General features: G+C 40.9%; 1 protein-coding gene across 2 annotated transcripts in view; it reads right to left on the bottom strand.

Moving 5' to 3' along the window:
- The window catches only part of KCMF1 (potassium channel modulatory factor 1), a 52,456-nt gene that overhangs the window by 15,823 nt on the left and 22,798 nt on the right, over nucleotides 1-13,835 (bottom strand). Inside the window, exons 2-3 of one of the 2 annotated variants that reach the window (XM_030467003.1) lie at nucleotides 13,296-13,463; nucleotides 2,659-2,798 (exon numbers count right to left, since the gene is read on the bottom strand). In XM_030467003.1, coding sequence (XP_030322863.1) covers nucleotides 2,659-2,798; nucleotides 13,296-13,463 — 308 coding nt within the window. The remainder of the gene's footprint in view (nucleotides 1-2,658; nucleotides 2,799-13,295; nucleotides 13,464-13,835) is intronic. The other variant, XM_030467004.1, reaches the window with a different exon arrangement.

Below are 13,835 nucleotides of genomic sequence, written 5' to 3'. Positions count from 1 at the left end.
AGAGAGGCTGTGGAGCCACTATCCTCAGAAACATTAAAAAGCTTGTCCCGGGCAACCAGCTGTAGGTGATTCTGCCTGAGCAGGGATGTACACAAGAGGACCTGACTCCTGCCCACAAGTGCCAAATACTGCTGTATGTACTGATGCCAAATAAATAAAAAATAATAGACTCATAGAATTTTTAGGGCTTGAAGGGACCTTTAACATCTTCTAGTTCCAACCCCCCTGCCGTGGGCAGGGACACCTCCCACTAGATCAGGTTGCTCAGAGCCCTGTCCAGCCTGGCCTTAAAAACGTCCAGGGATGGGGCTTCCACACCTCTCTGAGCAACCTGTTCCAGTGTTTCACCACCCTCATGGAGAAGAATTTCCTCCTAAACCTACCCTCCTCTAATTTAAATCCATTCCCCCAGTCCTGTCACTACCTGGCATCCTAAAAAGTCCCTCACCTGCTTCCCTGTAGGCCCCTTCAGATACTGAAGGCTGCAATAAGGTCTCCTCGGAGCCTTCTCCTCTCCAGACTGAATAACCCCAACTCTCTCAGTCTGTCTTCACAGGAGGTGCTCCAGCCCTCTGATCATCCTCCTGGCCCTTCTCTGGACACACTCCAGCACATCCATGTCCCTCCTGTAAAAGGGGCTCCAGCACTGGATGCAGTACTCCAGGTGGGGTCTCACAAGAGAGGAGTAGAGGGGGAGAATCACCTCCCTTGACCAGCTGGCCACACTTCTCTTGATGCAGACAAGGATCTGGTTGGCTTTCTGGGCTGCAGGTGTACACTGATGGTTCATGTTGAACTTCTCATCCCCCAGCACTCCCAAGTCCTTTTCCTCAATGCTCCTCTCAAGCCATTCATTGTCCAGTCTATATCAGTGATTGGGATTGCCTCAACCCAAATGCAGGATCTTGCACTTGGTCTTGTTGAACTCCATGAGGCTGCCATGGTCCCACCTCTCCAGCCTGTCAAGGTCCCTCTGGATGGCATCCCTTCCTTCCCAACTGTCAGCTGCACCACACAGCTTGGGGACATCAGGGAACTTGCTGATGGTACACTCAGAGCCACTCTCCATGTCACTGACAAAGAAGTTAAACAGGACCAGTCCCAACACTGATTCTTGAGGGCCTCCACTGGCACCACTTGGACACAGACCCATTGAGAGTCACTCTTGTGGTGTGGCCATCAAGCCAGTTCTTAATCCACTGAATGGTCCATCATCAAAAAGTAAACATCTGCATCAGTCTGAACACAGAAATGGCAAGATTTAATGGACAAAGAAGAATTTGACTCATTTTGGAGTTTGGAAAACTCTGTGTGTGTGTGAGCTGTAAAATGAAAGTAATTTCATCTCTTACTGATCTTAACATAAATATAAGAAATACCTTTGGAGAGATATGAGATATTAGGATTACAAACTCAGTATATAAAAAGAAAGAATTGCCTGAAAGCCTAAGACCACAAACATTTAGAAACCACAGTATTTTACTCTCTGGTAATATTGTAGCCTTTCACTATCTACAGTAAGGCTGCAGTACCCAAGTAGTTTTGTGTGCACACACCCTAAACATTTCTCACAAAAGCTAGATCCAAAATTTAGCCCAAATTTATAGAATCCTATTAAGGGATTAGAACTTAATTATTTGGAACAAAGATAAAACAACATTGCTGACTGACAAAAATGAAGTTTGGTTTGGGTTTTTGTTTTTGTTTTAATATACAACTCTTCCAGCAATCGGCAGAGTAGCAAATCATAGAATCATAGAATTGGCTGGGTTGACAAATTTAGGCTGTATGTTCCAGAAGTCACAGATGCAAATAAGCATGTGTCAAACTCAAAAACCCTGCAACCTTAACGCTGTTAGGAACGTATTGCTGACATCAAGTGGTGCAAATCAGAATTGCAATACCAAGCAGCCCAAGTCATTCATCCAAACGTAGAACATTTGTTGCTATGTTTAAAAGTTGCGAAGCTAAAGAAAAACTCGAGATTATAAAAATTCCAGTGTGTCACTAAGTCAAATTGTGATTCTTCAGTGCAAATGATTGTGAAGTAAACTTTTTCACTTATTCTATTTTAAAGATGAGAACACCTTTGATTCTCAAAAAGATGTGCAAATCACCTCCTGCATCACTTCTTCACACAAGATCCTTAATAGTCTTAGAAAGGTTCCTTTTCTTGCCCAGAATTCCACAGAGGCTAAGAAAACCAGAGGATTAGAGCAGAGAACCTATTTAAAAATAATTTCTTCAGAAAATATTACTTCTGAGTAGTCTTCAAGCGTTCTGCTTGTCTTACAGTTACAAAAGACCAGCACAGCTACAAGCTTTGAGGATAATTACACACTGCTTGTGAAAGGGGCAACGATGCTACACACAGGAATATTCTACATTTTGTCTTACAGGATAATAAACTCCTAAACATGGCAGCCAGGATAACCAAACAACAGCCATCAAAGTAAAAAGCAAGTTCATTATATTATGATACCAATGAAACAGAAGAAGTTTTATGTCACAGTAAATGTAGGCTTGCATTCTTCCACCACATTTAAATAAATCCATACTTCAAGAAATAAAAAGAACAGGATAGCAATTTCCCAGAACAGACAGACTCTTTTTAATACACGTCCACCAGAACTGAAAGCCAATTCTTAAGATTCTTACCACTTCCGTTGATGTTTCTGCATGCTCAGAAGTAACATGGTCTTGAAGAGATGTTTCCGTATAACCCATTTTCCCACAATAAGGACAAGTAAAAGACTGTGGCTGCTCTACAGAGAAAGCTTCTCCACCATAGTACAAATCTGGAACAGAAATAAAGAGGTTACTTGAAAGCACTATTTTAAATTATTTGGTCCAGGTAAACCTCTGTTAATAAATGGACTTTAATATAATCACCGTCCAGTTAATCCAGTATTTAATTTAAATGCCTATTTTTATCTTGGGTAAAGGCCACAGGCCTGATAGTGAAGTACTGTTCAATTACTCATGACAAAAACTTGTAAGGACTACACTTATTTTTCATTAGTGAACATAACAGTTTCCTAGTACTCAGTAGGAGAAAACATGAATAAACTTCACATTCACATCAAGATAAAAAGTGTGATTTTATCCAGTGAGTAACTTGTAATCTCTACAATGCCTTTTTTTCTATGACTCATTGATAAGAAGTTGAAAAATATTTTCAAAGAATTTTCTACTATAAATTAAAAATTGGACAAGTCTGAACAGATACACTATAACACACACGCTGTATTCAAGGCAGTATCTATCTAATACATCCAGAATATGTCGTTCTGGTATTTTAGGTCACAGCTTTCTAAGTTTTATGGTAACTTCTGCCACTGACCCCTCTTTATGGCATGATTAGGAAAAACAGGAAAACATTTTTGTTTCTGCAGCCTTATAAAAGATAATGCTTAAGCTAAAAATGTACAAAAAATATTTATATGTATAAAATAAAACCTGCTATATTAAAGTAGTATCTTACATATAAACAGGTATTGAGGTCTAACACTTCAAGGCCAATACAGGAAATAATTTTCTTAGTAACATGCTGACAAGCAGTGTTAAAAATTAATCAGACTGAATACGCTGCAGAATAGTTTATGTTCTGTAAGCCTCTGTTCCCCTTATTTGGGCACTCTTCCAGAGAATTTAAATGCTGAAGGATGAGAAAAAGATACCCTTTAAACAGGCATGGTAGGAAAAGCAGACAAACAGACTTGCCAAGAAAAACTACTCAACAGAGTGAACATTTTAATTGGCTCATCAAATTAACAACCACGCTAAGCTTCAAATTTTGGTTTCATTTATTCACATGCACATGAGGAAAACATTATGTTCAACTACCCAAAGTTTCTAGCCTATTATGTCTTAGTTTTTCAAGGCAGTATTTGAGGTACCATTAAATGTTTTACACAATAAGGCAAAGAAGTAACTTTTCATTAGAAATCAGTGGGAATTAATCTGCATAACAGATGTGATTGAAACAGAGAACTAAAACCTGAAAGTCAGGAAGAATATAAGTTGGAAGAACTGTCCGAAAAATTAGCACGCCCACCCACAATGTTAAAGTCATGGATACAGTACTGACACAGATACCTGGAACCATTATCAGAGGGAAATACCAGAAGTCTTTGCACAAAATGAGTCAGGATTCAGTTCTGAATGCATTTAAAATTTTAAAATTTATAACCCAAAATTAAAATTTTAAAAAATTGTATATAAAAGAAACTTCTGCATCTACTATCTAAAAAGAAAAAAACCAAAACCAACAAAATTTTAAGGTGGTCTAAAAAACTCTACCTATAAACCTAAGTAGTTCATGAATGTAGCTATTTTTAAGTATAGTAAAAACACAAACTACAACTTCTCGGCAGCAAAGGGCACAAGGCCACAACCAACCCAAAGAGAGTGGTAAACAGATAAGCACGCAGATAAAACTATCTTTTCCTGAGATACTTGTTAGCTCAGTCCAGATGTCAAGAATTCCGGCAGCACACACTGTTCTCTCACAGAGGGGAGAGGTTTAGCAGTACTTGTCATGTTTCTGGTCCTTGCTTTTAGAACATAAATGAAGCCATTTATTAATTTAAGAATTAATTAATCTTTTTCCAGGTTCCTGATTATATTCCTCTATCTTATCCCTCTCATGCTTCCTTTCACATCTTTTTCGTAATATGCAAATGTACATGCACATACCAAATAAATCTTAGGGAAAAAAAAAAGCAAAACAAACCAACGAATCTAAAAATGCACCTGTCAGAAGTGAAATCTTTCAATGGCAAATCCAGTGTTTTTCCTCTGAGAGTTCACACCTCTCTTTTTTTTCCCCTCAATGTTAATCTCTCCCCACCTCTTACAATCAGAAATCAGTTTTATTTTTCTCATCTGAAATACAGGTCACTAGATAATTTTTCTTCTAAAATATAAAATTAATTATGTTTTTAAAAAAGAGTTTGGTAAATAAAGAACTGGTGAATATGGGAAGGGCAACAGATGTAATTTACATGGACTTGCACAATGCATTTCACACTACCCTGTGTAACATCCTTGTCTAATTGGAGAGATGGACTTGATGGGTGGATCACTTTTGTATAAGGATTTGATTGGGCGGCCACATTTTAAGAGCTGAAGTCAACAGCTTGATGTCCAAGTGGAGACCACTGATGTTCCTCAGGGTGCTGTTAAACACCTTTGTCAGTGACACGGACAGTGGGAGCCCTCAGCAAGTTTCCAATGACACCAAACTGTGTGGTGCAGTTAAATGACATGCTTCAGAGTTGGACCTGTACAAACCACGTTAAGTTCAACAAGCCAAGTGCAAGGTTGGGGGCACTCGGATCAGCGCAACCTCAAGCACAAACACAGGCTGGGCTGAGAATAGAGTGAGAACAGCCTTGAGGAGAAGGACTTGGGGATGCTGGTTGAGAAGTTCAACAGAGAATCATAGAAAGTGTTGGGTTTGAAGAGACCTCCAAAGGTCATCTAGTTTAACCCCTGTGCAGTGAGCAGGGACACCTTTAACCAGATCAGGTTTCTGAGAAGCAAATTTGATGTGAAAACTCAGCCAAAAATATGAGCAGTTTTGCTCTGTTACGCAGCTAAAGATACAGACTGCTTCTATTTAACATTTAAATCTAACATATTCTTAAACTTGGCAGAAGTTTAGAAGAGGTTAGTATTGAGACAGAAGTACAGTAGGATTCCTTACATAAAAATCAATCTTTCAAAGAGGTGATTCAGGACTACATTTTGTAACAGCTTGTCCTTGTTTCTGTTAAGACATATTTCTTTACAAGGCTACGCAGCCGTCAGGAACTTTAGTTTCATTTTTTCTTCATACAAATACTATAATACTCCATAGAAGTACTTCACACTACATATAAGTAATATAGTTTCAATTTGATACATACATAAAGTTAAAAATGTTGGTTTTGTGCAAGCTGCAGTGCATCTGTTTGATTTTTTTCCAATTTTTGAAGAAACTAAACAGTTTCTTCAACAAATCACATTTTACAAAACATGTACATTCCTATTCATTGATAAAGCAGCCATACTACACAAAGCAGTATTACTTTGCTATATGGAGGGGTGATCCCCTTGCCTCAGCACCCTTCAGAGCTTCCTACAGGCCCTCATCTGGGGCTTTCTAGTACCAAGGAGACATGCAATTAAAACTAATCTCGCCCTCCGTAGAGAGGCAATGGAAAAAACCATACCCAAACAGCCCCTATGCCATCTCCATCCCTGGATTTTTCAAGACCCAAGTCTTGGTCTGACCTACAGCTTGGAGCAAAAGTTGGACCAGAGAACTCCAGAGATCATCCCAACCACGATCATCTCATGACTGATCCTAGGAAATAGATACACAGTGATGAAGCTGTAAGACTAAACTAGACTCTGTTAATCACCAATGCTGTCCTGCTTTACAGATTGGTGGAATCTGCTCTCAACAGGGAAGATCTGTATTCACCTCACTTAGAACTCTACCCATTCACTACCAAGGCAATGAAAAAGCCACATTTGCTGGGGTAAAATGCCAGTTTGGTTGAATCTGAAAACAGCTATTTATCCCTTTCAGCCAAACCATCACTATTTTAATCTTTCAGCAAGTTTCCAGTGCAGCTATGTCTAGCAAGAAGAAAGAGCACACCATCCATTCTCCTTCATGCAGTTTCATCCACTGCCTATCTCACTACTCTATCCCACAGTTTCAACATGAGAGACATGCTGCTGGCCTTTGCAATGATTATGTAGCAGGTATTCAGTTATTTGTCCAGCAGCAGCTGCGTGTTCTCACTCAGCAGGTGTCAGGACCCTGAGCTGACCAAGAAGCCACAGCTGCCTTGACCCACCTCAAAGCAGACCGCTGCAAACACTCTGAGCAGGGGCTATATCCCATGTCTGACCATCTCGCCATGAACTACGCTGCAGCTGCACCCAGCCCTTAGACGGGTTTCCTGCACAGACTCCAGAGCTGACTTGTGTTGCTTTGTCTGGGCCTGTCAATGGGACCTGATCCTGTTAACAACCCTGCCCTGCACCCACTGTCAGTGAGGACGCTGCCACTGTCTGCGGTCACCCTCAGCTTCTGGCTTCTAACCTTGTTGAGCAGCCCTAGTCTTGCTACCCCCAACACTAAGAACCACATGCTGAAGCCATGAACAAGTGCAGGTGCTAATGAAGGGTGCTAACAAAGATGACATTTGCAGCCTATCTGCCAATACTGAGCAGTACTCAGCTGCTGGTCAAAGGAAAGGTCAAAGGCAACTGGCTGGGGAGCAGCTTTGCTGAAAATGATCAGAGGATCTCAGTGGATAGAAAGCTAAACATAATCCAGAAGTTTGCCTCTGCATCACTAAAGCAAATGATAACTTGGGTTAAATCAGTAAGAGAATCACATCATATCAAGGGATGTGATTATCCCACATTACTTGGTACTTGCAACACCAGCACAGTGTTCAGTTCTGATCTTTCAAATTCAAAGCAGATACTGTAATCAAATTAAGAGGAATATGTGCACAAACGTATTTGTGTTCACCAAAACAGTTAAGAATGCTGGAGAGCATAATGGAGTTCATCCACCCTCAAGAAGGCTCAAAGTGGATCTCGCCTCCATCTTATACTGGAAAAGTAAACACAGATGAAATAGAAGTATGCTCTTCAAAAGGCAGCATGGTGATGGGCTGCATGGACAAGCTACCTTAAAGGAAATTCTGCCTGGATAAAGAGAAACAAAACCCCAACATTCACTGTAACAATTAAATGCTGGAATAGGATGCACAGAATTGGCAAAATGTCCCTCAAGAGAAATATTTAAGAATTGGTGTCCTGGTTTGAGCCTCTGCTAAGTAGCTGCTTTTCCTGAAATTAACAGCAAGTTTCTCAGACAGTCTCTGCTTCTAGGACTGATAATGCTCCATGTTCTCAGTTACTGCTGGAGAAAAGTATGCGGAACCAAGGTCACTGCCTGGCTCTGAAAAACATCTTATACCCCAGAAATAAAAAGGAGCAAAAGGGTCATTCCTGCAACCACATTTCAATATATTTTATTATTTTTTCCTCTTCATCACTACTGTTCATTAAAGCTGTGTATTTTAGTTTCCAGCCTATAAGACTCTCTTATTCTTTCCTTTCCCTATAGGGGAATGAGGAGGGAGTAGACAGACGGCATGTCACTTGTTTAATTGCTGGCCCAGTGCTAAACTTTGACACTTGGCTTGCCAGGACAGCCCAGCTTGTGTCCTTGCTTGTAACAGAAGGCTGAGAGTCACAGAATTATAGAAGGTTAGGTGTTTTAAGATCACCTAGACCAACCCCCCCTGCCAGAGCATGGTCACCCACAACAGGTCACATGCTTCCAGCATCCAGGTGGGATTTGAGTATCCCCAGGGAAGGAGACTCCACAACCTCCCTGGGCAGCCTGTGCCAGTGCCCTGTCACCCTCACAGTGAAAAAATTCTTTGTGATATTTATATGGAACCATCTATGCTCCAGTTTATAACCATTGCCCCTTGTGCTATTGTTAGTCATCCCTGAAAAAAGCTTGACTGCATCCTCCTGGCACTCTCCCCTCTCATATTTATAAACACTGATGAGGTCTCCCCTTAGTCTCCTCCAAGCTGAAGAGACCCAGCTCCCTCAGCCTTTTCTCTTAAAGGAGATGTTCCACTCTTAATCATCTTGGCTCTGGACTCTTTCAAGCAGCTCCCTGTCTTTCTGGAACTGAGGGGCCCAGAACTGGACACAGTATTCCAGATGCAGCCTCACCAGGGCAGAGTAGAGAGGGAGGAGAATCTCTCTCCACCTACTAACCACCCCCCTTCTAATTCACCCCAGGATGCCACTGGCCTTCTTGGCCACCAGGGCACATTGTTGGCTCATGGTCATCCTTCCATCCACCAGCACCCACAGATCCCGTTCCCCTCTGCTGCTCTCCAACAGCACAGTCCCCAGCCTATACTGGTACCTGGGGTTGTTCTTTCCCAAATATAAGACTTTACACTTGTCTTTGTTGTAATACATTAAATTTCTCCCTGCCCAACTCTCCAGTCTGTCCAGGTCTGAATGGCAGCACAGCTCTTGGGGGTGTCAGTCACCCCACTCAGTTTTGTGTCATGAGCAAATCTGGTGATAGTGCACTCTGTTCCCTCATCCAGGTCATCAATAAATATATGGAATAGTACTTGGTCCCAGTACTGACCCTTGAGGGACTCCACTAGAAACAGACTTTCAACTGGACTCCATCCCACTGACTACTTCTCTCTGGCTTCTATACTCCAGCCAGCCCCTGATCCACCTCACTATCCGATCATCCAGGCCACACTTCCTCAGTTTAGGATTCTGTGGGAGATGGTGTCAAATGCCTTCATTTAAGATAGACTATGTCCACTGCTTTGCCAACATCCATCCACCTGGTTATATAGAACCTCATAGAAGACTATCACGTTGGTCAGACATGACTTCACCTAAGTAAAGCCATGCTGACTGCTCCTGATAAGCCTCTTGTCCATGATGTGCCTGGAGACAGCATCAAGAATGAGCTGTTCCATCACCTTTCCAGGGACAGAGGTGAGGCTGACTGGTCTGTAGCTACCAGGGTCCTCTTTCTTGCACCTCTTGAAGACTGGAGTGACATCTGCTTTCCTCCAGTCCTCATGTACCTCTCCTGTTCCCAATGACTTACCAAAGACGATGGAGAACAGCTGAGAAATGACATCTGACAGTTCCCTCAGCACCTATGGGTGTATCCCATCAGAACCCATGGATTTATGGATGTCCAGCCTTATTAACTGATCCTTAACCCAGCCCTCATCAACCAAGGAAAACTCATTCTTTACCCTGACTTACTCAGCAGCCTTGTGGGCTCAGGACTCTTGAGGACATCCTCCAGCAGTACAGAGGGAGGCACAGAAGGCATTTAGCAATTCCACCTTCTTTGTATCCTCTGTCACCAGTGCCTGCATTGCCTCTACTGTTAGTTTTATCTGCTATGTATCTGAAGAAGCCCTTCGTGTTGTCCTTAACCTCTCCTGCAAGATTTAATTCCAAGAAGGCTTTCGCTTTCCTAGTTGCCTCTCTGCATTCTGCGACAACAGGCTTATATTCCTCCCAAGTGGACAGCCTTTCCTTTCACAATCTATAGATTCTCTTCTTCCATTTGAGTTTACCAAGCAGTTCCCTGTTCAACCATACTGATGGCCTAGTTCACTTTCTTGATTTTCTTCCTGTTGGGATGCATTGGTTCTTGAATAATAACCAACCATCCTGGGCCCCTTACCCTCCAGTACTCTGTCCCATAGGATTCCCCCTGAAAATTGTTTAAAGAGGACAAAATTGGCCTTTCTGAAGTTCAGGGTTCTGATTCTACTTGGAATCCTGTTCCTGCCATGTAAGATCCTGAATTGAGAGCAACCATCTCGTGGTGACTGCACCCAAGGTTGCCCTCAACCTTCACTGCTTCAGGCAGGCCCTCCATGTTGTTAGGAGAAGATCCAGCAACACTCCAATCCAAGTTTGTTCCTCCACCAGTTGCATCAAGACATTATGATACATGCACTGGAGAAACCTCCTGGATTGTGAATGGCTGCTGAGTGGGCCTTCCAGCAAATATCTGGGTAGTTAAAAGCTCCCATGAGAACCAGGGCCTGTGATCACGAGGCTGCTACCAGCTGCCTGTAAGATGGCCATAGAACAATCTGAAATGTTCTATGATGTTTTGACTTAGGAAGATACACACTTATCAGACAGTTCTTACTGTAGTGGCTGACAATGACAAAAGCTTGAAGATGAATTCTCGTGAATCCCACCAGGAAGGAAACTGTTAGTTAAGCAGCTCCCTTTGCCTGGGAATCAGGCACAAATGGTGGCTTTATCTTCTGTCACCTAAGCACCTGAGCTGACAACTGAAGATACACTTGTTCTGTACTTTGGTAATAGTAACACAGTATGATTTTGGCAGAGAATTCTAACAGTTTCTATTACTTTCTTTGTTAGTCTAACCTGTTTAAATTAATTCTTAGCATAATAAAGCATCCTAACAGCTTAGGTTTCTTTTTTAGGCAAAAGAAGATTGGGAAATTTGGACTGAACCTCCCCATAGTCCTGACAAATTGTCCTACAGAAAGCACAAAAGTATAGTGACTGCCATATTCCTATTTTTTTATACAGGCCTACTGTAATTCTGCTCTTTGACCTCTCAGAACTAAACTAATTGGGTTTGTGCTTTAAGGGCCCCTTGTCATTACATATGAGACTTTGTGTTTTATTTTAAGCTCTGTCCCTGTTACAGCAGTGTATCTTGCAGTGGATGGTAAAGCATTTTTTTCCAGTGTCTCCTGTAAGGACTGAAGAACAATAGCACTGCCACCATTCTGTATCCCATTTTGCTTCAAAACTAATACTAGGTCATACACTGACTTCTGAAAGACAAATACACCAACCAGATGGTACAAGACAGAACACATGTGTAGCCAGAAATCACTAGGGCTTTTTCCTTGTTTTCAGTGCTCTCATATAGAATACTACAGTAGTCCAAGACTCAAAGAGGAGGGGAATATAAACCAGAAAATACTAAGATGACAACAAAAGTTGTTTTGGAGCACCTCAAGAAGGTCATCTTCTTCTGCTATACTTGACAATATTATTACAGTACCTAGGAGCCCTAAAAAAGTCAAAATTTATTCATGGAGGTAAACACCATGATAACTTTTCCCAGACACATAGGACCATCCATATGGTTAGCTGTCCAACACAAACCAGAACTTAGTATTTTTGAACACAGGGTAGTTAAGTGAACTCTACAGCTACCTGCACATAGACAGTGCTTGCCAGAATGGTGATGGGAACTAGAGATAGAGTCCTTTCCATTAGCTGCAGATGAACCTTAACCAGGTTACTCACTAGTACACAGCACAATTTTAAAATAAAAAATTACATTGGCTTCTCCCGAAGTGCTTGCATCAGTTTTGCAATGGAAGAATCCCCCACCCTCCTTCCTTCTCCTAAGTAAAATACTCATCTTCTACCAGCTGCTCACTGCACCTCAAACAGTGACCACCATCCTGAATTAATACACTTTACGGAAAGTGTAGATAAATTTACATCATAAGTGAAGTAAAAAAAACAAAACAAAAAAAAGCCCAAGAAGATATATGTGAAAGCTAATATGGTGGTGTGCATTTTTGATAATGAACTAAATTATTTCCTTCCAAACCCTTGACTCCTAGGGCCTGGATTTCTGAAGTCACAATCAGACAACCCTAGGGCAAATGGAGGCTTAAGAATTAAAAAAACAATTCAAGACATCTTCATTTAAAGGCTGTTTTGAGAATTCAACCACATGTTTCTATAAATAGATATTCCCTAGTATTCAAAACAATTAAGAAGTACATTTTATTTCCATTTCAATTTAAAAAAGATGTAAGGAAGTAGTTAAGAATTCGTAAGACTTCATCATTTAAGAAATCAACATTTTTAAACAATTAAAATGTAAAGAACATTAGAGCTGGAATCACTAGAAAGAACTATTAAAATGCTAGCCCTGTTGGGTTAACATAAAATCAAAATACATATCCAGCATCAGTAACATCTTAGAGCATAAGTTTGTCACAGGAGTAAGTCGCGAGTTACAACCTGTTACAAATATGGTGCAATAGAAACAACAAGCAGGATAGGAGATAAGAACAATAATTTCTTTTTTTAAATAATGACACGGCTTTAGAGTCAGAAATAATTCTTAATTTAGGACACCTCCAAAAGAGTTCCAAGACAACTACATGCTAGCCCTTGCCAATAATCTTTCATCCTCTGTATAGCCCATCAATACCCCTGCTGTACCTGCAGTCCCACAGAAACATAGTAACACTCCTCCAAAATCTCACCGAGATTCTTCCCATTTGTACACTATGACACTCAAGGAAATCATATGGAGGGGGGAGAAGGAGGGAAATGTTGTCGTATCTCCTGAATTAGAAGTTAATTAGGAGCAGTGAGTTAAGTATATTTATATGATTTATATACATATTATTAATATATATGTATTATATACTTTACTTATATAATCTGTTATCAGACCAAAACAAAAATATTAAAAATGTGTATGTAGAAATTAAAAAAAATATGTACATCAGTTCTTGTGTGCTGAAGACAACACACCTATGTTTTAGCAGATGAGAACTTCCTCTTATTTTCAGTGTGCTAAGGGAAGTGATTAGTAAGTAGAAATATGAAAATCCTCACTATGTTTGTAGATACAATATAGTAGCAAATTACTGTAGTTTGAAATTATCACTTACCAAAATCTACTCTTGTTAGTATGCACTGCATTGGATGGTCAGTTGTATGCCTTGTTGTTGTTGCACCACTTTCATAACAAGTTGCACACAGATCGTAATCGTAGCAAATTAAACACTTGTATCGGCGACCTCGAAAATTTCCTTTTAAACATGCATCACAGCTGACACCTGTAAGCAAAAAGAATTTTAAAATAGCAGTAAATGCACTTCAACAAAAAAAACCAAACCCCAAACAAGAGGCAGATTTGCTGATACTGTTTCTCATCAACTAAAAGGAGTGAGCTAAGATCTTAAACCTGGGATAACATCAGCCCATCAAGCACTGCAGGGGGTGTGTTCAGGCAGCCACGGAGGGGATTTAAACACCTCTGAGGAACCTGGGGAACAGGGAAGTTTCAACAGGGAGGTGTTCAAGGCAGTTCTCACAGAGCAGTTCGAGCGGGTAGGGAGCTGCAACTTACCCTAGAGTGATGGTGGCTTCTCAGGGAAAGAACATTGCATTCCCAGCACCCACCAAAATGGATATTGGTATCCAGCTCA

The sequence above is a fragment of the Calypte anna genome, chromosome Z (assembly GCF_003957555.1).
Source record: "Calypte anna isolate BGI_N300 chromosome Z, bCalAnn1_v1.p, whole genome shotgun sequence".
NCBI classification, from domain to species: domain Eukaryota; kingdom Metazoa; phylum Chordata; class Aves; order Apodiformes; family Trochilidae; genus Calypte; species Calypte anna.
Note: the sequence above shows the minus strand (reverse complement) of the source record. Positions and strands in the feature narration are given on the sequence as shown.